The 26115-nt window shown below is 43.4% G+C and overlaps 1 protein-coding gene across 1 annotated transcript in view; it reads right to left on the bottom strand.

Annotated features, from left to right (window-relative positions):
* Positions 1 to 26115, bottom strand: part of LOC147727483 (proepiregulin-like) — a 128164-nt gene that overhangs the window by 33557 nt on the left and 68492 nt on the right. The window contains exons 2-3 of the mRNA XM_086961557.1: positions 8972 to 9049; positions 851 to 974 (exon numbers count right to left, since the gene is read on the bottom strand). Coding sequence (XP_086817683.1) covers positions 851 to 974; positions 8972 to 9049 — 202 coding nt within the window. The remainder of the gene's footprint in view (positions 1 to 850; positions 975 to 8971; positions 9050 to 26115) is intronic.

Here is a 26115-nt window from a genome sequence, read left to right as displayed (position 1 = left end):
TGCCAATTACAAAGGGGAAGGCGTACAAGTGGCTTACGACCTTTTTGAAATAGGTGGTAAACTGCAAGTTTTTTGCGACCGCAATTGCAGTCGCAAAATAATCGTACATAGAAGTGCAACTCGAAATTAGCCCTTGGTACGCCCCTTCCTAATAGCAAGTCGCAAGCCCTATTTTGCGAGTCGGTAATAGGTTACTGACTTGCAAAATAGTGTTTGTACATTGCACAGACCTATTTTGCGGTCGCAAACGGCCCGATTTCCCGTGACCTCTAAAAATTGGTTGTACATCTGGCCCCCGGTGTACTAAGGTATTTTGCATTCACAAAAGGTCCAAATGGCAAAATCAGGCCGCTTGCGACTGCTACAGTCATTTTGGCAGCTATGAAAGACATTTGCTTCAATATTTTTGCAAACTGAAGGAATTGATAATAATGAACCGGCGATTCAGTCATGCTATTCCAGCAGAACTGTTGAGTCCAGGGTACCATCATTAAGTGATGGCCAAACACAAACATGATGGACAACAAGGCAAAGAGCTGCAAAGCAAGTTGTATTTGGTCTGCAATAAATACCAATTTTAGTATAAAAGCCTGAAAAACGCTTACGTCATCATGATTCATTATAGAAAATAAAAGCAAAGCAGGTAGACAGACAAGCTCACGAGGTCTCTGAACATTAATAGGCAAAGGTGAGTAAGCCAGCCAGTTAGTGTGAGATTTAACCTAAATGGTCTTTATACCCCAGAAAAAATAAAATATTTTGCGATAATTTGCCCAGCTCTTCGGCGTTGATGTAACTTGAACCACCCACTGTGTTTTAAAACAAGTCAAATTCTTCAGCCCTCCTTTACCTGCAGTGAAATTCATTCAGATCCAAAATAAACTGGCATCGTCCACGAAAACAATAGTCTTTTTTATCTTCTGCACAGTCGACTGATCTTACTTTAGCCGGACGAGCAGTGCCTTTCTTACGAACTGCAAAATAAAAAAAACATATTGTTTAATTGCAAGCAATTTGTTCAACATATTGACAATTGTAACACTACCTCTTTGACCTCTAAAAGTAGGCATGTTGTGCTAGCACAAAACAAGCATGGGCAGAGCCAAACGTTTTGTCTTTTGGGAACTACTGGCTTTTGCCAATAATTTGTACAGCATCCCCGATGCAGTGCAGCTTGGCTAAAAAATGAAAAGCCTTTGACACGGCCAGCCATGTCATTTTGTAGGTGCGCATATCATGTATGCAATTGCCTACAAAATTACTCAGCTGCTTTCTTTTTTCGGTCTTGCCTAGGCAGGGCATGCGCTGTCTCTTCCAGGCCTGCTGTATCTAGGATATGGCTGTGACTTTTCTATAAGTTTTGGAACCGTATCCTTTCAGGTATGGAAAGTTATTAGCACAAGGCAATCAGTCTTGATCCTAATGTGCAAGTTAACAAGTGTTTATAATCTTATTTTAGTTGAAGGTAAAAAATAACATGCATATGAGAGGAAGCTGAAGAATCTCCATGATTTGATGAGTCCACTTCTATCTTTACAATAATGTGACCAAAAGCTAAACATAGGAATGTTTTCTGTATATATTTCACACAGGACGGTTACTCAATAATGACCTTTAACCCCGTCCATGTGCCTGTCAGCCAACGGCTGTCGCGAGCACTACCTCCGGAGTGCTGCGCACGTCCGTTGGCCGATGCGGCTCCGCCCACTCAGTAAAACCTCCGCACCGCAGCAGAAATGCCGCCGTGGTTAAGCGGTTAAGCAAGCCACGAAAAATCTGAAAACATTTTTCTAGACCTGGAGGACGAGAGACTTGGATAATCTACTTGACCTGACTATAATTCGATTGACCCATAAACTGGTCTCAAATTGAATGATTCCAGGCAAATATTTAATTTCACTGAGTCACTTTTTTCTTTCTTCTATTATCATATATGAGAGCACCTTCAAATATGTGAATTCAGCAGGTCTGCTGTGCAAAAACTCATTTGCTGGACTTAATAGGCTAAACGTTTGCTTCATGTATAATAGAAATCTAGCCCACATAATGGTACACATGAACCCTAACTTACCTTTTAGTTCAGTCATAACATTGTCATCAGGGCAGGAATGTTTCTCAGTTCATAATTAAAAACTCTCCCTTTTAATGAACATATTATAAAAGCTTGATGTGGTAGCACATTTTTATTGAAATGTCCACAAATCTTCCCACTGACATGCAGTTTTACTGTTAAAACTATACAGCATAAAAATATTTATGTGTGGAAATCGTGATTTGGCAATATTTATCATTTGCACATCACCAAGTAAAGTGTTGCGATTTTTGATCCTACTAAAATCTTTGTTTCCATCAACGTTAAAAGTTTCTTTCAAAAAGTGATTTCATAACCATTGAAAAATATTTTGTAGTATTTGTACTGTTTATTTACAATCTATGTGTGTGTTAGAAACAAAATTAAATCATACAGCCTTTGGTTTTACACTGCTTGAGTACCCCAGCAGGATTGTCAGACAGTTCACTTTACTTTGGATTTTGTAAACACCAATCTCCAGAATAAAAAAAAGCAGCAATTGGTAAAAAGACATAAGCTGGCATTTGACCTCTGTCTTCCTGCACAGCAAATGTGACAAGATAACAAAATTTTAAGGCATCTTTATTCCTTATTCACTTTTAAAACAACTTTTCTTTGTCAAAAGCTCTCTTGCCAGGGAGGGGCAGAAAGCTCAACAAATAGATCACCCATATAAAACTGACTCAAGCAAGTTGGCCAGTAGATTTCTTGAGGCCTGCTTTAGGGTCCCATCCAGGTGTACGTTCAGAGGAGAACATGCATATCCGATATTTACATGTACAGAATTTCCAGCAGATGGAAAATTCAGAAATTGCAAATGTTAAGAAAATGTGCATCTCCACATTAAAAGGTAAGCCTTTCCCAAGGAATATATATTTTTCCAACTGACAACCCCCATTGTCTATACTCGCATTGATTTTAGAAGTGTATCTCCCTATTCACTTCATGGGAACAAATGTCTGCCTTTGACAGAAGTGAATGTTGATGATTTCCCTGGAAATGCATGCAGCAAGAGTTAAGTGAACACCCATACACAGTGCTGGAAAGTAGGGGAATAGAGCTGGATCTCAGTTCTGGCAGCTAGTACAGGCCAGATCTAGAATCGGGCCTGACCCAGGAAAACATGTTGAATTTGTCCTGGTGTCATTTTTTAACACTAGAACACCATTCAGCAGCGCCCGCATGTTGTCTTTATTCCATTTCCGAGAAGCAACGTGCAGGCTGCAATGTGGCTATCTTATTTAGACTTCGAGCTGGGACCAAAACAAAGGCCTAATTTAAAGGGCAGTCAGCCCTCCTTGTGTTTGAATGGAATTGGATGGGAGCTATATAGAGGCTAACACCTAGATGCCAAAGTAATGGAAGAAAACAAAGGCACACAGCATGTTACCACTTCACAAGTCCTTAAGGGAAACTATGATTTAGAGGCAGGCTTTTAACTTTGTTGAGCGCTGTTCGTGAGAGATGCATTTGTACTGTAAGAATGCAAGCTTTATTTGTCTGTATAAATAATAATACAAATATTGATGTAAATGGCACCTACTATTATTTTTTTTTTAATTCTTAACAGCGCTGCTCATCCAAGTATAGGGTGTCTGTGCGCTTTACATTGCACATAGAGGCACAATAAATCATACAAGTGTGTATATCAATGTACAGGAAATATTATATAAGGCAAAGAGGGTTATAACATATAAGGTGTAGGAATCACATATCATCCACACTTGTAGACGTTATATTTTAAGAGTGAACAGTCGGGAGAAACACAAAGTCAGGACATAAAACCCAACATTGTGATTGTGGTGATCTCTACTAATACAACTTTGTTTCTTCCCAAAGGAACGTTTCTTTGCAATCTTAGAATACCAGCAGATTGAAAATGAACAGCTAGGATCTAAACCCATAACATACAGTTTGCACGCAGCTCCTTGATGCTGGTAAATAGATGATGGTGCTATATTAGAAAGATTGCAACTTATGAACTAGAGGTAACAACATTATCTCAATATTAAAAGCATAACCCCCTAAACTATCTAAATAAAAACAAATCTGTGTGCTGCATGCTACACTATGTGCTTTGCAGCAGGCACACAAACACACTATGCTACTGTAGGAAATTGGGTTGCTGTTTGAGGGGGATAAAACCATATCAAGCGGCAACCACAATCTCTGTCAGGGTGAAACACAAGCAAACTCAAAATTAACCTGTGCTTAACCCTCTGTTAGCACAAAAATAGTCTGTCTTAAGTTAGAGACAATGTGTAAAGCATTTATGCAGCACTTCAAACAGTAATAAAGTGAAAACACCACACGAGAAAAATCCGACACCAATTTAGAAAAATAGAGTAAACTTTCATAAATTATTTTAGACCAAACCGACAAAAATTAAATCGGTAGAACAGGAGATATGCAATTTCAAAGTTGTAAGTAAAAAACTAGTGCCAAGAAGCACAAAGCGTCAAGTGTGGTTAACTGGTTTTGCCAGACCAGTACAGAATCACTAGTCTAGGCTGACCACGATGGAGCACAGGATGGGTACAGGGACTCAATTAGGCCTGCTGAACACAACACCTTAAATCCTGATTTACAGAGCTTTGCAAGATCCCACGTCGAGGATGCGTCATGCAGCAGCGGTTCCCAAGTGCTGCAGGGCTGCACTGCTGGGTCCTGCATGGTCATCAAGGATGTTGTTGATGAGGGGCTTGTGATTTGAAGTCCGCTATCAAGGATACATCATCCAGCTGCAGATTCAAAGGAGTAGCGGGCTGTAATGAGAAGTTCTGTGTCATCATCGAGGATACCGCCAACAAGGAGCTTGAAATTTGAAGGCCTGTGTTGGAGATGTGACATGTAGCAGTGGTTCTGTGGAGACTGTGGGCTGCAATATGAAGTCCGGCATCAGGGATCTTTTACACCATGTCGATTCTGCCCACAAAGCCAAAGATGGGGTTCCAGAGCACCTTCAGACCCGCTTCTAGGGGTCTATGACTGGGGTGGCACCACTTTGTAGGTATAACTCACAGCAGACAGAGTCCAGGGGCTGGGTTCAAGGTGGTTGAAGCCTTTTCTGACCCTGAGGCTCTGATCAGGAGGCCAGCAAACTAGCTCATTGAGTCAGCCTGGTGGTCCTGGGTTCGAGATGCAGGTTCAGTAGTTTTCAATCAGCTCGCAGGGCAGCAGAGTAGCAGTCCTTTCTTGCAGAGCAGCACAGCAGTCCTTTTATTCTTCCATAGGTGTACTGAAGAGTTGGGTCTGAGGGCCCACTATTTATACCTGGTTCTCACTTTGAAGTAGTTGTAGATTCTGGAGGTTTCAACCCTCAGAGGGGTCAGGAATTTCCTGCCTCCCTGCCCTGGTCCCAGCTGGTCTGGGTCACAAAAGACTTGTGTCAACCCCCTTTGTGAGTGTGCTTAGGCAGATCCATTGTGATGTGCAAGTGTGGTAGGTGATAGCTCCTCCCCCTCATAAAGTCAGAGATCGCATATCCTAACAAAACCTATTCTCTTTGTCTCACGGTCTGGGAGTAATACACAAAGACCATCTAATAGCTGCACCTTGTCATGTTACCCAGTGGCTGCAGGCACCAAACTGTTAGAAAAATAGAATGCCAACTTTCTAGAAGTGACATTGTCAGAATATTGACTTAAAATCTGACAAACCAAAAAAGAGGATTTTGAATAACAATTCTATCGACACCAAACTCGATGATCGTACCTGCTCTCAATTGGATGTTAGTGTCTATTAAATGCAATAAGGTAACCCAATGTTATCCTATGGAGGGGCAGGCTTTGCAGTAGGGAAAAATGTATCTGAGTGTTTTCCTACCAGGACATGATAAAGATAAAAATACACGTTAAATGTTTTAAACACACTCCACTCTGTCCTATCGGCACTTCAGGGTGTACCCTAGAAATTACTTATAAGTATTAAAAATTAAGTTTTAGGCCTGGCAAAAGGTTTATTTAGCCGGGACGAAATAGCAGTTTAAAACTGCACAAACAGGCTCCAATGGCAGGCCTGAGACATGTTTAAGGACTAAATAAGTGTGCAGTACAATGAGTGCTGCAGGCCCACCGGTAGCATATATTTTACAGGCCCTGGGTAAATGCAGTACCACTTTACTTAGCACTTACAAGTAAATTAAATTTGCCAATTGGGTGTAGGTCAATTTGACTTTGTTTAAAGGAGAGAGCACTAGCACTGGTTAGCAGTAATAAAGCGTGCAAAATCCTAATGTCAGAAAAAACAGGAGGATGGAAAGCAAAAAGTTGGGGGAAAATAACACCAAGTATGTCAGTTCTAACAGCTACTTCATGAATCATAAGCTGTAACTGGGCAAAACATAGAACTCTCCCAGAGCTATGTTAACCACTAAAGTTATCTTACAGCTTTTATAATCCCCTCAAAGTTGCTGGGCACACAATGATCTCTAAAGCCTAAAGCAGGTGTCTTAATATTTGTGACCAGTAATCTAGAATAGATTTACTTTCACATATGTCCTTGTTGCAAATTTCTTTGGTAAATTTTCATAAGTTGACTGTCAGACTCTGCTTTTCAAGCTCTGCCCTTCGTGATTTCACCCCTTTCCTCTGTCACACCTTGACTCCCAATTCACGGTTTCTCGTAGTATATTTTTTCAATTCCAGCACTGCCCACACACTTATGAGATTCTGGCCATTTGCACACCTGCACTGCCCAAGCTCCCACTCTAAAGGATACAAAAAGTGAAGGATAGAATGCTTGAACCTTTCCCAGCCACTTGTAATTATTGGCGGCCGCATTCCAGTCCATTGTTAATTTGCACACCAGGTCACCTCCGTCCAGTAACGGCTATCAGGGAACAAGGATGGCAGAGGGGGGGGGGGGTGGGGGTGGGGGTGTTGAACAAAATAGAAAAAATAGAAAACACTTACCTCCGTCCTCACAGCTGCCGTCCACCGTCTCTCCTCTGTTGCTTCAAACCGGAACCAGAAAGCAGCAGCAAGCACCCCGAGCTCCCAGGCTCCCCTAAGCCAATCAAAATGCTGCAATGCAGCATTGTGATTGGTCTGCGCTCAGACGGAAACAGCAAACCTGTGCATGTTCCCCACCAGGCTGTGTAATGCAGCCTGGTGGGGAACATGTTAAGTGTGCATGACTGTTTGGCGGTCCCAGACAGCCGGCCAAGCAGTCCTGTGCAGTTAGTTTGCTTTCCCCCCTCTGCCACCAACCCCGCATCACCCTAACCCAGCCCTGAAACTACAATAATAAAATTATATTAACTACAACATTATCATTTTATTTTTCCTTTTACCTGCTGTCAGAGCAGTGGGATGATCCTTATCCCCATTAGTGGAGGAGCCGCCTCTGCCTCAGCTTGGACCCAGCCATACGCAGATCAGTCTGGACCCTCCTCCAGTAGGAACAGTCCAGCCCAAACTGCTAGGCCAGGCTGTCTGTGAACCAGAACACAAGCAACCCCGGACTGGTTTTGCCCTAGTTAGAGTTCATTAGCCGGGTGTACATTGGTTCCAGTGACACAATGTGCTGGGACTCACACCTTGGCATGCCCGTCCCACTTAGGGCAACACACAAATGTAGACAAAAAGTGATGGATGGTATGCTTGAATTAATCTCAGCCACTAGGATTGGGATGTGGCCAGAGTAATTACCAGTGACTGAGAATAATTCAAGTATTCTATCCATCACATTTTGTATGCTTTAGTAAATTCCCACTCCTTCCGATATGAAGACAATCCACTACACTGGCAAATCTTCTGGGTTCCAAAACGCAGCTTGCAGACTTTAATTCATTGGGCTCTTCTGTTCGCCAAATACAGATTTTACACACACAATAAACTCTATGAATCAGACAAAATCCGTCCTGCATTGCTGACCATACAAGTCAATGCTACACTCCATCTAGTGTAAACTCTGAATGAAATCAGTGCCATTTCAGTGACATGGTAACATTATACTACAAGAAGGACAGTTTTCGAACCATTTACATTTGGTGTCATCAACAGTTATCGCCCCATGACTGCTGCTTTACCTCGCCTTGAGGATGCTTCTGCCCAGTTTTTAAAAAATATTGCTTTGTGCATGCAAAAAGAAAACACTTAACTGAATTTTCAGTGTACTACCTCTTTGACCATAAAATGCCAGTTGTGTGTCAACATTCCTAACTTGGGGGCATATTAGCAAGGAATAGCGATAATTATCGCTAAATGTGCATTTTTTTTATCACTGCCTATCGCTGGATACGTTAGCGGAGCAAACATGCTATTAGCAACGTTTTTCTCCATTGTGTTAAAATATCCTGCGATAGTGCTGAAATTCATGAATATCGCTGGAAATCCAGCGATATTCACGCATTAACGCCAATGGGGACTTAACCTGACAATCCACCTCCCATTGGATAGACAGGTAAGTCATGTATTTAGCAGGCGTTAGATTATAGCGATAATCGCGCTTAGCCCGATTTTTTTCATCGCCAAGCCTGCCTTGCTAATAGGTAATAGTTACTACTACTTTCAGTCGCTAACAGTTTGGGTACGCCCACTTTGCATGTCATTAGCGATAAAGATCACTGACATGCAAAGCAGGCCCCAAACCGGTTGCTATTGCCTAAAAGATGTCGCTAACTGCTGTCATAATCTTTTTGTCCAAGCGCTATTGCGAAATATTCTACTAAATTATGAGAGGGGAGCAATAGACTTCAATGTCCATGATTCGGATGCATGCCCAGAACAGTCATGAACTAGTTCTGCATTAGTGAAGTCAACTGCTTCTGTAAAATCACCACTGTTTAATAAGAGTGGCATTGTGAAACATTTCTTAAAATTCAATTTTTCTGCTGTGAGTTTTAGCCTGTTATTTACGGTTAAAAATCAATGCAACTGTATGTACTGTATAGCTTACCCAGAGCCGTCGTGCAGTTCCCAGACTCACATAAAGGGATAATTGTGGTACAGCACGCTAAGTGTATTAAGCACAGACCTAAGAAAAGAAATTAAAATAAGTGTTAATTATAATTTTTTTAAGTACTTTACTTATCATTATGAAAAATGCGGGGTCAGAGAATAACAGGAAACAATACGTTCTATCCTCATTACAACAGGAGCTGAGGACATAAGTTCAAAAAAATATTCACCGACTGGATCGGCCCTGGCAAAGATTGTTAATCAGTCCACTTGGCCAATACCAGAGTGGTACGGTGGCCTGTCCAGCCCTGATCACCGGTGTTCAGTACCTGTATCTTCCTAGAAAAGTCAAATATAAGGTTTTGTTAAAGAACAATTTCATATTCCATGAAATCCGACATGCAAAGAATCGGTATTCTTAGCAGCTGTCATATTTCACGGTGTTTGTTCTGTAGCAAAGCAATCTTTGGGCAAGAAGAGACGTGCCGTGAAATTAAAGTTGGCATTCTGTTTAATAAAAAAAAAAGCTAGATTAATTGCTTTTTATGTAAGACATTGCGCCGGACTCGCTCATTACAACTCAAAACAACTAAAAAGTGTTACAGTGGGTGGGCAGAGCCAGCCACAAGGTGGTATACCTGCTTGCAGAATTTATTCATCTGCTTTTGGCATGTTTGTGACTTTATCACTTCGAGCGGGATATACTGTGATGAAACTAGGGGATGAACACTGCTGCACAGCGACAGGAGCCATGACTCCCACTTTGTACCCGCAAAGAACGCAGCAGCCACACTAATAGGCCTGATGGAGTTGCACAGAGACAAACTGAGTAGAGGCAGTATCTGCTTACCGCTGCTGCTGCAGATACAGATGAACAGCCCGCTCAGGTCCCAATGCTAGGGTTCCAGGGGTGGGGAACCAGTGAAAAGAAGCACCACCTAAGACTAGTAAGGCAGCGGCTCAACCAGCGTCTGGACATTGTCCAAAATATTCGCAATTAACCTGTCCGCCCATGCCTGGTTGAGTGAAGCTGCACCGACTGGCTTATGGAGCAGCAGATGACTGTATTCCCCTCCCCCCCCCCCCCCCCCCCCCCCCGCTGCTCACTGGACATTGTCAGGACTGGATCCTACATTGGTGCATTAAGGAAAGGTCACATTTGGCCTAGAGACCGATTATCCCGAAAGCGTGCCATGCAGCTACTGACCAGTGGATATGCACTGAGAGATCATTTAAATGAACACCACTTTTGGGCCTATCTATAAATGGAGGACACATCTGTTGTGAGGCAATCCTCATCCTTTCAACTGTATATATGTATGTATAATGCATTTCCATAGCACAAACCTAGTCAAAGGGCAGCAGAGTCAAAGTCAAGCAGGAAGTAAACAAGAAAGAAAATTGGAAGCAAGATTGTAGAACATCAATACCTTGTGATGTAGGGTTCTATAAAGAGGTGAATCTTCACCTTTTTGCTAAATTGAAGCTGTGTTGGGGTGGTACTGATGGTTTTGGGGATATTGCTCCTGATCATGAATGCACAGATAGAAAAGGTCAGTTAACTTGTTTTTCCTCTTTTTACGCTTCTTAGTCTGCAATCTGATCGTGTCCTGGATGCAGGTGTGCAGAGAACCACCAGAGACGGTGAGCTTGGCGGTACAGAAGCAGGGGTGCTGGTGGTAATGGCTTCGTAAATTATGCTGCCGATTTTGAAGATGGTTAGGGCTGGCAAGGGCAGCCAACAGAGTTCCATCAGGATGGGGGTGATGTGATCATAAATCTTCAGGCCTGGATGAGACTTGCTATGGCATGTGGGATGCCCATAAAGTGTGTTAGTGTGGAGTCTAGGAAACCATGAAGTAAAGCAGGAATGTTTTGCTTTCTTTAGGAGAGCGAGCTGGTACCAGGCCATCTTTTTTTTTTTGGAAATGAGTTCCTTGAGGGTGAGATTGGTGTTCAGGGTGAATCCAAGTGAATAGCCATTCAGAGAAAATTGGGCTTCGAAGTCGTCATGGTTCATGTCGGCCAGGTTTCAACCCTATCTTGTTGGTTGTTCTTAGTAAATACCAGGAAATTTGTCTTGAATTGGTTGAACTTCTGGTAGGCGCTGCAGATGCTGATCTGGATACTGGTCAAGGAGTGTTCGAGGTAATGGGTGTCTGAAGCAGAGGAGACTTTCAAATACAGTTGTATATCATCGGCATATGGATGAGTCTTGATGCGGTTATCTGCGAGTAGAGCACCAAGCAACTCAATGTGAATGTTGAAGAGAAAAGAGAGTATGGAAACCTGGGGTACAGCACAGGTGATAAGCATCTTTTGCAAATGGGATTTGCTCTTGTGATGGAATGTATTGGGCAAAAGGTGAGTTCAAGCATTAGGTTGTCTATGGAGAAGTTTATGGAGGATCTTAAGGTTTGAGCTTCGTGTTTGTGTTGACCTTAATTTATTGGTAGGACCATAAGCAGGGAGCTAGAGGTTGCACAGTGGCCAGTCCAGTCCATGGATTTGGATGGCTTTCTTTGGATTGTTGGTGAGGTTGAGAACAAGTAGAGAATGACGCATTTGTATTTTATTGTTTGAGTGGCCTGCTGTACCAAGCTGAGTGTGTTGTTGAGGTTAAATAGGTATATTTTTCCTTTGCCTCTTGCATTGTCCGGAAGGTTGAAATCCCCCAATGAGGATGGTGTTGGCATGTTGGATGGACAAGGTGGTGAAAAGATCTGAGAAGTCAATGAAGTCTTTGTTTTGGCCGGTAGACCCCCAGATGAGATAGAAGCTGGCAGTCTGAGTAACAGAGACTGTAAATGACATGTCAGAAGCTCCAAGGAGTTGAATGTTACTTGCTTCCCGAGGGTGCATGACCACGAGAACGTAAGGTGAGGCCTCCTCCCTTTTTATGAGTACAGTCCACACAATGGATGCTATAGTCTGAGGGATGAAGGACAGCTAGAATGGGCAAAGATGTGGGCATGAACCATTTTTCTGTGATGTAGATGATGTCATCCTTTTGATAGGCGATGAGGTCTAAAATGTCTGCTTCGCTGAGCACTGCACAGACAGCTTTAGTAAGCGTGAGTTGTAATGTGTGTTTTGTAGTGTAAGGGTGTACAGTAATTAGCAGAATGTGTACAAGGTTGGGTCTATGTGTTGTGCAAAAACTATGTGAGGTCTGGGCTGTCTAAATCTGGGTATTATTGTGGGGGTTGACAGCATGGGGTACTGGGTGGTGCAAATAATTTTATCTTGCCTTGTAAGTTTCAGTGGAGCACAGAGGCAGATACGGTCAATAAAAAATGGTGGGCCGTGAAGGCACACGACTTATCATAAATTCAGGAGCCTGACCACTGCAGCACTTCTCTTAGCTTTCTGTGAGCAGGAAAGAAAGGACTTTCTTCCTGCTTGTAGAAAGCATCTCTAACCAATCCTGGAGCTGCCAGCATGCGGTGAAAGCAGCTCCAGGAATGATGGGAGCTGTCTGACCAAGAGCTCATGTGGAGGCTGTGGGCCTGTGCAAGCAATCCCCAAGCTTTTCACAGTCTTTGGATTGCTGAGTCTACAGTGCGCATGTCGGGCAAGACGGCTGGCCAATCCAACATGCACACTGTATACCTGTGCTGCCATTCTGCATTTGCGAGATTCAGCCCCATAGCATGAGCCAGTGCAGTGGCAAATAAAAAAAATTGCATTGATGTGCCATTTTATTTATGTGTGTTTGCCTGCTGCCCTCTCAGCAGGCGGGGTGGCGCTCCTCTGCTTCCGAGGAGGAGCCTTCCCTTTTGGAACAGGGGTTCTAGATCAAGACCCTTGCTGGCCCCAATAAACCCAAACAGGCAATAGCCTTGTCTGTGTCCGCCATTTGTTGGGGGTGCCCAGATAATGGCATGCTCTAAAGAGGTAACTGAAGCAGGGAGAAGACCAGAAGAGAAAGCTTTTCCTGTGCATATGGATAATGGGGAACCCAGTGGTAGGTGTTCCTGAGCAGATGAATTATGGGAAATTCAGTTGCATAACTAGCTGAGCGAATGGATGATGGTAAAGGAAATCCTCTTGTTTCTCATCTTCTTTTAACCAGTTCCATGCTGCTGACGGAACCGTTCTGTCACGCCTCTCGGGTGGGCTGTGCTGGTGACGGAACGGTTCCGTCACGGCCCGGCCGCCGCGCCTGCGCGGCGCTGATTTCGCGCCTGCGCGGCAGGTTTAATTAAGCGGGCGGGGCCGTGACGGAACCGTTCCGTCACAAGCACAGCTCACCCGCGAGCCGTGACGGAACGGTTCTGTCACCAGCGCGGGTGAGCCGCGCGCCCGCCCGCGACCGTTAGCGCTGCGGCAGAATAGCCGCCGCAGCGAAGGAGTTAAAGATGGTTTTGGCAGGAAACCAGGGGTGTCATTTCCCGTGCAGATGGATAATAAGAATTGTGGTGGTGTCACTTCCTGTGCAGAGGAATGATAGGAAATGTATTTCTCTTGCTTTGCTACTATGTGACATAGACAGTTTTCACAGGAAACCAGTGATATCACTTCCTACGCAAAGGGATGATGAGAAATGCAGAGGTGTCAGTTCCTTCACAGATGGATTATGGGTGCTCTTGGCCTTCGAGTAGTGGGGTTCCATTGCTATGAACACTGTATTGAAACTTTGAGGCCAGCCCTTTCTCTCAGCACTGGAAACACAGGCAATAAACTCTTGCTACTCTCAATCCATTGAACAGGACAGCAAGGTTTCGCTAGAATTAAATATTTAAAGAAGTTCTGGGTACTCCTGGTGTGACGCTACTGATTGATCTGTGCGAACCAGCCAACACACCCTTAATGTCCCTATTGACCCTCCATTCATTTCCTCTAGGGTAACGGTCCTAGTGTACAATACGTGTATACTCAGGGCTTGCCCTGCTTCTCTTCAACAATCTGCTTTTACCCCTGTATTTTTATCATGATCACACACAAAAGTGTGTAGGATCGACTCACCCTAACCCGAAAGAGTAAGGGCCCTGTGGGGTGCAAGGCCATGGTGCCCTCAAAGTCAAAATCTGTAGAAGAAAATTGGGAACAAATAGTGTAATTGGACTTAAAATGCTAACTGATGTGTTCAAAGCCTTTGTCAGTCACTTACTACATTAGGAGGTTGTACCTGCAATTATCCAATGGTTTTGGTCTCCTGTCTCCAAATGCTGCCCAGGTGGTGAAAGAGCCCGCGTTAAAATGTACAAGAGAGATATTAGGGGGCAGCACATGTCTGGAACGTGTATTTGCTATGTCACAATACTGCGTACGTGTGCCTCAGCACCTCACGAAGCTGCCAAAGACCAGCTAGTTTAGGCAGTGCCGGGTGATGTTGGAACCAGAGTGTGTGTTTGTTCTTGCCTGTCTAAAAAGCGGTAGCGTTCAAGGTGCATAAATATGTCAACCTCAAGCGCTATGTTGTGTGTATCAAAATGATTACAAAATGTTTAACTTGAGCCAATATGCAGAGATATTTTTTTTACAAATATGTGTTTTGTAAAAGAAAGACTGTTAATGTATGTGTCGGAGTACTCATGAGTTAATTATTGATACTGTGTTTTTATATCAAATAATCATATTAACTAAGCAAAGGAAAATTATGAATATTTTTGGTATATTCCTTACAGCTTGTACATCAGGAAGTCATTACTTCACTAACAGTGACTATCGTATATCATCATTAAGACCATATTGACAGTTTTTTACCCTGAAGACCCATCTTTGGTACTATTTGAAGAGAATGTTTTTAATGTTCTTATTTTGTTTTACTGTTGACAGTTCATTTTTTGGAAAAGTATCACAATGAAAACGAATTGTCTTGGGTTATATGAGAAACAGTGCAACAAAATCAAATAATTTCATTAAAAAATAAACTTCAAGTTCAATGATAGTTTGAAATAAAACCTGAAAACCCCTAAAATTAACCATTTATGGTTAGTTGACCAAACCAAGACCTTGCACCTCTGCCATGAAACCACAATTCCTACAACAAACGCACTCCTGACAACCTCATCCATAACCTGAAAAATATCACATGTGACCTGGATACCATCACCACTGGTGACATTACATATCAACTTAGCACTGACATTGCGAGCCCGGCTCGCAATCTCCAGTCGGCTCACCTTCACCTACTGGTCACCCCCACTATCAAACTCAAAAAGCTAGGAGGTCGCAGATTTGCACACTTGGCACCCAAGCTGTGGAATCCCCTCTCCTTGGCAATAAGGACCAGTAGTACCCTACTGAATTTCAGAAAGACCTTAAAAACCTGGTTATTCGCTAGGTCCGGTTAGCCTGCTCTGCCACATCTTCTGCACTCATTTTCAGCGCCAGGAAGCTTATGGTGTCAGTGCGCTTTACAAATTCAGCCTAGCATAACATTATGGTAGGTGGTGTTCATGTTGGGGATGTGAGCTGTGATTGAGTAACTAACCATAACTTGTCAAAATTGGGGTTTCTAGATTTTTTTCATACCCATAACTGCATTTTAACAGTTTTTAATGCAATTTAAGGGTCTTTTTAAACAATGGTATGGTGTTATGAACAGAGACCCATAACTTCCTTTGACAGCTGCTTTTCAGTGAAATTATGCAATTTTTAAAATTATACATGGCATGTCCTTCTGAAAGCCTTTGGCAATGCACAGCAGGGCTGTCCAAAAGGTAACACCCCTGTCTCCGATTCCTAACCCACTGGACAAGCAATCCTTCTGTGCATAGTGGTTGGCCACACATAGCAGGGGTTGGTGGGAGGGCCTGGTTTGTGGCCAAGCCCTGCAATACACTCTCTGCCTGACCTAGCCTAAGGTCAGTCTCTGAACTGGTCTCAGAGTCTATAGTGCTCATTGTGCATAGCATTTGTCACTACACAGTAACATTTTAAACGATGCTTTGCAAATATTGGATTTGTGAACCCACAGAGAAAAGCAGGGCTTTAATTTGATATTTGGATACAGTATCTGACCCTCTGCTTCCACATACCATATCCTGCTAGTGGTCAAGCAATGCTCTACATGCCCTCTTAGTTTATACCCTCAAAGTCACTTTTTTCAGGACGCATACTTCAGTGCCTGCCAGGCCGACGGCTCAGTATAAATGTTTAGTTGCAGCCAGCCGTTCAGATTGCTTGGATCGTCGTATCCGGTAATGATTCAGAATTTCTGAATCGGATGACACACAAATTAGGTTATCCCTTGATGAAGCAGACAATAAAACATGCTCCAAATTTAAGGACTGCGCGATGCAAGTCACAAAGAGGATGCCACCCAACTTACTCACAATGAATATAACCAAGAGGGAAATCATGTTGCTTCATACTCGATAATCCCCTAATCTCCTTAATCTGAATCTTTGTTTACCACATCTGGGTCCCACTCCCACACCTGCCACCTCAGTTCAAAGCCTGTTTTTTTGTGTTTTTTTTAACACGACCCTTCACTGAATACCCAGGTAAACAAACTGGTCTCCACCTACTTCTTTCTACTCCGAATGCTGTAATAAATTCTCCCCTTCTTCCCCTTGGTACTTCCACTCAATAGTATTTCAGTTGACCATACTCTGTGTAACTCACTCTTCCTAGATGCTCCAGAATATGTCTTACAACTTCAGCAGCGCTTCCAGAATACTGCTGTCTGACTTGCTCTATTCTTTCCTCAGTGTTCTTCATCAATAATGGCTTTGAACGTTTTGCACTTGCTGCCCATAAAGAGGAGGATTATGTTCAAATCACTCTGCCTGGTCTTCAAGGCTATCTTTGTAATAAATCTGTCCAATACAGTCCACTTCTGACTCTTGGAGCACACACGGCTAGACTGCTAACAATCCATAGGTTCTACCCTACAAAACTAGAGGCAAATCCTTCCAGTATCTGCAGCCAAAACTTGGAACTCTCTTCATTTGAACACTCATACTTAGCTTATTCCTGTTCATAAGGTCTTATAAATCTGGCTGTACGCAAACTAATTCACTCTGCTCATAACAGTGCATTCTCCCTTCTAATCTTAGTGCCAGGAAAGCTATCTTGTAATTGTGCGCTTTACCAAACCCACACATAACACGCACACAGTAAACCAGCAAGTAAAGAGCAGGACCATTGGTCATCAGACGACAATAGAGATTGGTCACAAAAACCATTCGGGGCACCCGGACCTCTGATGGATCTGGGCACTAATGAATATATACCATGCGGACAAATGTCAAGCATGAGTGGGAGGTGAGGGGCAGAGGTGGAACGGTAGAGGTTTAGATCACGTACTAGTGATGATAGTGACACATTCTGTAAATGGAAAGCAGAAATCGCAGACCTATATTCCAGATACCAAGTAGTGCACAGCACAAAGCACTTTAGAGAAGATCCATCTCTGGACAGTAGCACATTTAATGAATAACGTACCAGAGTGCCTGAAGCCTGGCCTGAAATGCCACAAACAGCAACGATTTTGAGCTGCTGTGGTCTGTTCAGTGTCTTAAGTGGTAAACCGATGCTTAAGGAGTTGCAATAGTCGAGTCATGATGAAACACACTCTAAGACAACTGTTAAATGAGTAGATTTAGGAATGAATGGCAGAATCTTTCCCAAAGCAGTTTTCAAACCTTGATGAAGTGACTGCCTTCAATGGCAGTGAGCTTGCATACTCTTTCAAAATATCTGTGGACCAATGCAGTCAGAGGTCCAATTTGGGATAGGAAAATTCCTTAAGCAAGCATTTTCTCTTCAGTTGTATTTAGGGAAGCTTCCATCGCTGTAAGGATCTTGAGGCCAACCACTGTTCATTTTGTCTTGGTTTTTTTGTCTTTACAAATGCACTTCCTCTGCTTGCATCTAGTGTGCCCAGTTTCCGCAGATCAAATCATTTGTTGCACATGTTATTAGTACTTCACAATGGGACCATTTTGCATTCTGCTGTTTTGAGCGTCTGCCTTTCACAAAACGCGGAGTAGGGTTCTAAGAAGAAAGCGAGGATGTTGTCTTCTGAGATGTTGCTTAAAGTGGATTTAGGTCTTAGCGGTTCAGCTAATCAAATATGTGGTCATAGCCACTGGACCCCAGCTTCCTGTAAACTAGACATTTTTTGTTCACTTTGCAGAAATAGAGTCTGAGATTGCGAACAGTGCTGTTATAATATATTATATCAACCTAAACGGTCTTATTTTTGCCACAATAGGGGAAATATGGGTCCAGTTTATGCCTCCTCTTCATTGCGATACAAAAGGGGATGATGGACGGAGCGCTTGAGCAAATCAAACAATCAACCCCAGTCAACTGATCTAGGTTTAATCCATCTTCATTCTTTAGCTCACTCCACCACCTCAGTTCAGACATGGCCATATGCAAATCAGTCTGACCCTGTGCCTCATGGGAACAGTCCAGCCCGAACTGCCAAGCTATGTCTTCTCTGGACCAGAAACAAGCATCCTGGGACCGGTTTCAGGTTCATAACCCTCATCAGCCAAGACATCTTGAATCCAGTGGCAGAGTGAGCCGGTGGCTTGGCAGTTCGGGCTCAAGCCCAGTAACGTCTTCCCTTGCACCCAAGTCCACTGAGAAACTAGGACACAGTGCACTCTCTTCAAAATTGGTGTCATAAATGTTTACCCTTCTTATTGGCATAGTTGTTATATTGGCGCTGAACATTCAGGCAGACATAGAAAGACTGAAGCGTTTCTGGAGACAGGCAAGAACTCAAATCATACATAGGGAAAACACTGAAATAAATGCCCATATTTTTGAATTGCAGTACCTTGCAAAATAAGCATATCATTTTTTTGTGTACGGGGGAGGGGTACACACTGCCCAGTCGATCTTTTTAAGATCAATATTTAAATAGACCTATAGTTTCTACATGTATATAAAGACTTTCTCTTTAAAAGACATGTCTATGAAATAGAAAATTTGTGTGGCATTACTTTTTCTGAGTGATTTCAAAGCTATGATCACCTCTCGAAATAAGCCTATGCAGCTCGGTCTGGCAACCCTTGGAGATTACAGCATACAAACATGGTAATCCAATTACAGACAATGTTTCCTAAAACCCTTTCATACAGGGTGTAAATTACAGCAACCAAAGTAGGTACTATCTAGAAATAATTGGGTGCCCTAGCCCCAGGTAAAACATTTGCACTTCCCAACTATTGTCATAGCCCGCAGATACATAACCAGATGAATTGCATGACTAAAATTTGGTTTTATGAAACATAGCATCAGAAAGCTAGTGGCCATTCATATTTTACAAATGTGCAGTCGTAAAAGTCATTTCAATTGTGCTACTGCAAGTCAGAGAACATTTGACTACAAAACACTCAGGTGTATACATGCTGAGACCGTGGAATGCTGCACAGAAGTGAATGGAATTTGTTTCATAATTACTAGCATTTTAGCGGTTAAAGGAATTTTTAGCCTCATTTATGGGTTTTTTGCCATAGGGCAGCGCAGAAGGCCTTGTTGCTGCGCTGCCCTACAGCAAAAGAAAAGAGCAGGAATGTGCCTTATTTCCAAGATACAGCACATTCCTGTCCTTTTCCCCTGTGCCGGCACACAATGGGCTGCTGTGCGCCAACGCAGGCATCTTTCCCCCATGGTGCAAGGGTGCCTGCATTTCGAGGATGAATATTTTTGTGCAGGAAGGGAGACCTTCCTGTCTGTCCAAAAACAATCACAAGAGGCTTTTTCCTCTTTATATGGGTACAGCAGAATAGAGTCCATGTCCTGGACTGACTACAACCAAGATTTCTACCAGTTTATTAAAATAAAACCTAGGAGTGTCTATCTTGAGACCACCTGGGGACATGAGTTAGGCATGGAGGAGAAACCTAAAAAGTATGCTTTTCGGAAGGACAATCTGTGACAATAACTAATCTGGTGCATCACTTTCTCGTTCCTGCACTAAGTAATGTACACAACCTCCTTCCAGAACCCATGGATCAACTACACCCTAAGAGTTAGGAGTATTTTGCCTTCTCCCTCGCAGGCTAATGTAGTGGGGTCGACGTCTTTCCCTATGTGCACACTTGAGAATGTTGTCCTTCAGGATTTTGAAGAATAGAGGAAGGAGATGATTTCCCTTTCTAAGGCAGTGCAGGTGTTCTACCCTTAAATGTTTTTGCTGTAATTTGCTCCATTTGTTCTCTAAACAGCTTCTTCCCAAAGGAAGGAATCTTCAACAGGGTTGATTGTTCAGAGATATCCACTGTCCAATCTCTGCATATGGTCTCGTGACGAGAATGCATCTCCAGTCAGGGGTGTAACATAGCACTAGCAACACAAAAAGATGATGGATGGAATGCTGAACATTGTCAAACACTCACCCTCAGTCACAGATCTGATTTAAACCCATCGTTTTATTGTTCACCATGCCATCCCAGTTTGTACCCAGCCATATGCAAATCAGTCTTTACTCTGCTCCACTGGGAACAATCCAGCCCGAACTGCCAAGCCAAGTCCTTCCTGGACCAGAAACAAGCATCCTGAGACCAGTTTCGAGGTATCACCCCTGATCAGCCAGGCTAGCTTCAATCCAGTGGCATAGTGAGCAAGGGGTCCATGTCTGGGAATACCTTTAGGGCAACTATAGCAACACAAAAAGATGATGGATGGAATGCTGAACATTATCAAACGCTCACTGAGTCACAGATCTGGATTAAATACATTGTTTTTTGCTCATCATGCCATCCCAGTTTGAATAATGGCGTAATGAGCTTTCCTACAAGCCTGTTGGTGGATCGCCACTTGCGACCCAAACCCATGCCTGACCATATCTGAGACTGCATCGCTGGAACTTGAATGCTTTTACTATTAACCCCTTCGAAGCTAATGACGAGCTGGGCTCGTCATGGCGCTTACCTGCCGTGCGCTGATGACAAGGCCAGCTCGTCATAAATAATGGACATATTGGTTCTTCAGCGCAGGACGGGAAAATGCCTAGCAGCCATGTGGTTAAGGCAGTTCCAGTAGTTGGCCTGCCCTTGCGTCACCCTCCTTAATATTTTCCTAATACAGGCAATGACCTTTAAAGAAGGGAAGCCATTGATTGCATTTAAGGAGCATACAGCTTTCCCTCAAGAGCGCTGATGGCACATTTCTGACCCTGTCTCGCCAAAACAGCTCTTCTGCTTTCTTGGTTGCACAAACAAAAGAGCTGGGGTGACATTTGTTCAGCTTGGTCCGGAAGAGGCCATCAATCATAAAGACTAAATGCGTTGACCCACAACCCCTAGGATTTACACCAAGCAGGAAGAAACAACAGAGAAAGCGAATCTTGCTGTAGACCATTTTTTGATTTATATTGGTATACAACTGATTTGCGCAATACTTGACTAGGTCTACTGTCACTTGGTTGTTACATTGTGGTGCTAATGCTCACTTGCATTTAAATACTTTTCTGTGACACTAACTACTTTTGATATATAGCAGCAATTAAACGTCAAAGTCTTTTTGTAAAGCGTACAAATAATAAGGAATAAGTAAACATGGATATGTGAATGCAAGTTTATTGTCATTGTTTTTCCTGCATGTGTTGCAACCATGCCTCTTATAATCAGTGTATACTGTGATTGAATGCATAGGATCATTCACAGAGGGTGATTCCAGCCCCAGTGAGGCTATAAATAATACGTTTGCCTCTCTGTGTAATTTATTATGTTTATCCCTCTAGAGCTTTTTCTTTGTTCTTTTGAATATTGCAGCTCCAGTCAGGGGCGTAACATAGCCCTAGCAACACAAAATGATGATGGATGGAAGGCTGAACATTGTCAAACACTCACCCCAATCACAGATCTGGGTTAAATCCATCATTTTGTTGCTCATCATGCCACCCTGGTGTGTTCCCAGCCATATGCAAACCAGTATTGACCCTGTACCCCATGGGAACAGTCCAATCCGAACAGCCGAGCCAGGTGTTCCCTTGACTGGAAAAAAGCATCCTGGGACTTGTTTCGGGCTATCACCCCTCATCAGCCAGGCTCTTTGAATCCAGTGGCACAGTGAGCCCGGGATCCATGTCTGGTCATGCCCTTCACATTCAGGGCAACTATAGCAACACAAAAAGATGATGGGCAGAATGCTTAACATTGTCAAACACTGACCGCAGTCACAGATTTGGCTTAAATCCATCGCTTTTTTGCTCACCATGCGACCCCGGTTTGTACTCAGCCATATGCAAATCAGTCTAGACCCTGCTCCCCATGGGAACAGTCCAGCCCAAACTTCTGAGTGAGGTGCTCCCTGGAGCGGAAACAAGCATCCTGGGACTTGTTTTGGGGTATCACTCCCCCCCCCATCAGCCAGGCTAGATTACATCTAGTGGCACAGTGAGCACGGGACCCACGTCGGGGTATACCCTTCCTATTCAGGGCAGCTATAGCACCACAAAATGATGGACAGAATGCTGAACATTGTCAAACACTGACCCCCAGTCACAGATCTGGGTTAAATCCATCGCTGTTTGCTCACCATGCCACCCCAGTTTGCGTAACATAGCCTTTGCCGCTGCTGTGGCACTGGGGTGACCCCAACCCTTCAGGGTGCCCCAATCATTTAGTGGACCCCCATTCAGACCTAAACATATGAATATTTGTATGATACTGGAGCCTCGTACCATATTCTGCAGGATGGGCCTTCATTTTTAATTATGCCACTTACTCCAATGGCCTAAGCAGAAGCACAAAGACCACCACAGTACAACCAAAATGAATATGACTTTTCAAATCTACAAAAGTAACATCATACAATCCTACCTGCTCCTGCACAGCTGCAGCAAGTGCAACAAAATCCTTCCCTGGAGATTGAGAAGCATGAGCTGCACAAGTTCCTACTTAGGACGAAATAATTGTCTATGGCCCTTGTAGTATCTCCCAACATACATGTCCTCTCTCTCCCCTCCCCCCACCGTACTAAATGGTATTTTTTCCCCTGCCAACTTGTACTAGGAGAATGATACTGTAGTTTGAAATGTTGGTCCCTGAGAGTTCTATGTTGAGCTTCAGTGGGTGCCAGCTCAGAGAGATAGCGAGCAACGGCAGCTGTGGCTGAGGTGTACTGGTGTACCTAGTAAAGGCTTGTTTATTATTATCCAGCGTCTCTCTGCATCTCCTTGAGAGTCTTTAGAGAACCTTCTATCATCGTATCCCCAACATCTGCTGGAATACAGTCCTCTCGATTGATGGGTGTGTTAACCACTTAAAGTTGCCAACATGGAATCAATCTGGCATGTGGCAGAGCATGCTTTGCGCCCTTCAAAAAATACATCTTTGCATAAATCTTGGATTAGACCTATAATTCAAATCTCATCATTCTCTAACAGTTAGAATCAGAGACTCATTTTTTCATGTAATGAAAGAACAGGACTCACATGTTGTGCACACAGTGAACAACATTCAGTGGAAAGAGCCTCTGAATGTTCTCCAAGAGGAAATCCCTAATAGACGGTCCAAAATCAGATCATCTCCTCTCTGTACACATATCCACCTTTATTTGATGGAAATGCCACCTCTGTCGATAGAGATGATGAGATAGATTGATTATTTCTTTTATGATGCCTTGTACGTTCTCTTCTTTTAGTCTTTTCAGCAGCCAGCCTGCTTGCTACCACTACACCAACGATGCTCTGAATCTCCAACCCAAAATGAACTCAAACAAATTCCTCCTCAGGAAGACTGATTGGAGAAAATTGACTCCTCCTGCTCCTTCCCATTTCTGTTCTTCACCAGTTTTTGCCTTTTATTCCATTATGCCAGCTGAACAGATGGTTGACCAGAAAATTAGCACATAAAATCACATATTTAAGCAAAAACTCTGCCTATGGGACAATTTAAACAAACATCCAAACACGTTGGCTTATTTAAACACCTTACTAAGAAAAGAGAAAGGTTTCTCGAAACCCACTGGTACAATTTTCTTTACTATTAAAAAATGCTCAGATTCATAAAACATTTCAACGAGGAATGCAAACTTTCCCTCTAATCTTCAACAATATCATAAAATTAAGGTCAGAAAACCTAACCGAGGTTTACTCAATCAATCAATCAATCAATCAATCAATGACATTTATAGAGCGCACTACCTACCCGTAGGGTCTCAAGGCGCTTAGGGGGAGGGGGGTGCCGATTACTGCTCGAACAGCCAGGTCTTGAGCTTCTTCCTGAAGGAGAGGTGGTCTTGGGTCAGGCGCAGGTCGGCCGGGAGGGAGTTCCAGGTCTTGGCGGCCAGGTAGGAGAAGGACCTTCCTCCTGTTGTGGCTCTGCGGATGCGTGGAACGGCGGCGAGGGCGTGGCTGGCAGATCGGAGGTGGCGTTTGGGAGCGTGGAAGTTGACTCGGTTGTTGAGGTAGCTCAGGCCTTGATCGTGTAGGGCTTTGTGTGCGTGGGTGAGGAGCCGGAAGGTGATTCTTTTGTTGACGGGGAGCCAGTGCAGGTCTCCCAGGTGTCCGGAGATGTGGCTGTTCCGTGGGATGTCGAGGATGAGTCTGGCTGAGGCGTTCTGGATCCGCTGGAGTCTCTTCTGGAGCTTGGCTGTGGTTCCGGCGTAGAGTGCGTTGCCGTAGTCCAGTCACACTCTTATCACACTCTTATCCCACACACCTGGCTGGCTTCCTGTTTCTTGTTTAACTGGCAACCATCGAGAGTATCTGGGAATGCACTGAAAGCAACACACCGTTTTACACCCTCGTTCTGACTTTCCTTTACATTCAGCAGACCATCTAGCCCTTCAACATAGTGCATCTGCTCAGAGACGTTTAAGGCATAGGCAAAGTTGGCTCTGGCTCAAGGACCTCACCTTTCTAGGGGCCCCATCATTAAGCTTTTAGGACAGTTCCAGACGTTGCATAACACAACAAATGATGGGGCCCCTTGCACAAAATGAAAGGGACTCTCAGGTCTCCAATATCTCATAAAGATGCAACAGCTTTGCACTGAATGGAGGCCCTCTGAAGAACTAGGGACCCCTTAAAGTTTTGGGGGCCAACATAAACAGTTGTCAATGATCAGATCATAGTTGCTGATGGTGTGAATGAGCTGGAAAGGGAAAATAAATTCAGAGTCCATCTGAGTAGAGTGCCCCAAATTATGTTTGGCCCGGGCCCCCTAAAATCCTTAAGATGTCCCTATATCTGCTGTGCAGTGCGCACAACTTTAGGATGCGCCTTTCACGGCCACTTTGCCCATCAACTGTGTGATTGCCCTACAGTATGCACAGTGATACAAATGTTTCCCCATAAACCTCTCTGTGTCACACGTACCTCTGAGCCGCTTTCTCTTTCCAGTGTCATCATAAGGAATTTTAGGGTCCCAGGAAAAACATATTTAAACTTTTTTTTATGACCCTGTTAAAGTTTAACATATAAATCATTATTGTTTGGCATCATGCCAGCTTAAATTAGCAAGAAATAGGTAAACAAAAATCAATTTTTTTTCTGTACAGGGGCCCCCAAATTATGTCTTGCCTAGGCCCCCCATAATCCTTAAGAGGTAGAATTTCACTGCAGTGTTCTGAACCCAGTCCTTCAGCCTCTGTACCTCTGTGCATGAGCAGATCCTTTGAATGTAAATAGAGCCCAAGAGAGTTCAGACAAAATATAAACGAAATGTAGCAAGCTGTACTAAACTGAAATGTTAAAAAAAGAGAAAAATATATTAAAAGAAATAGAGCTCAAAAATTCAACGCTGAAAAAACAAGACCAGGGTAGCCTACCCAGAAAGGGGGCAAACAGAATATCTCCTGGTTAGGTAGGTGGTCCTTTTAACCAATAACAAAGAGCATAGGGATGTGTTTTTCATTAACAGAAAAAAGATGGAAATCACACCAGCCTCTAGTCGTAAAGTTATGTATTATCGGTGTGCAATGTGTGTATATGGCTGTGTAATAAATAAATTAGCTTAGTGCTTTTGTAGTGCCATAAGCTGATTTAAACACATTAGATTCAGGAATTTATGAACAAAGTTGATTTGTAGCCTTAAGATAGGACTTGCAGTTCCAAAGGCACAGGCCTGTACATTCAGAATTCTGACTCCACCCACATCCAACCTATGGCGATGTTTCTTTACTATTCAACTGTCAGAACTGGCTCAAACTGAGGTCCTTACTAGTGATGTAGAAAGGTGTGCACTGGCCCCTTGCCATTAAAGGCGTTATGACGGTGCTTAT

The sequence above is a fragment of the Lissotriton vulgaris genome, chromosome 3_1 (genome assembly GCF_964263255.1).
Source record: "Lissotriton vulgaris chromosome 3_1, aLisVul1.2, whole genome shotgun sequence".
Taxonomy (NCBI): domain Eukaryota; kingdom Metazoa; phylum Chordata; class Amphibia; order Caudata; family Salamandridae; genus Lissotriton; species Lissotriton vulgaris.
The sequence above is the reverse complement of the archived record's forward strand: the minus strand, read 5'-3'. Positions and strand labels throughout refer to the sequence as shown.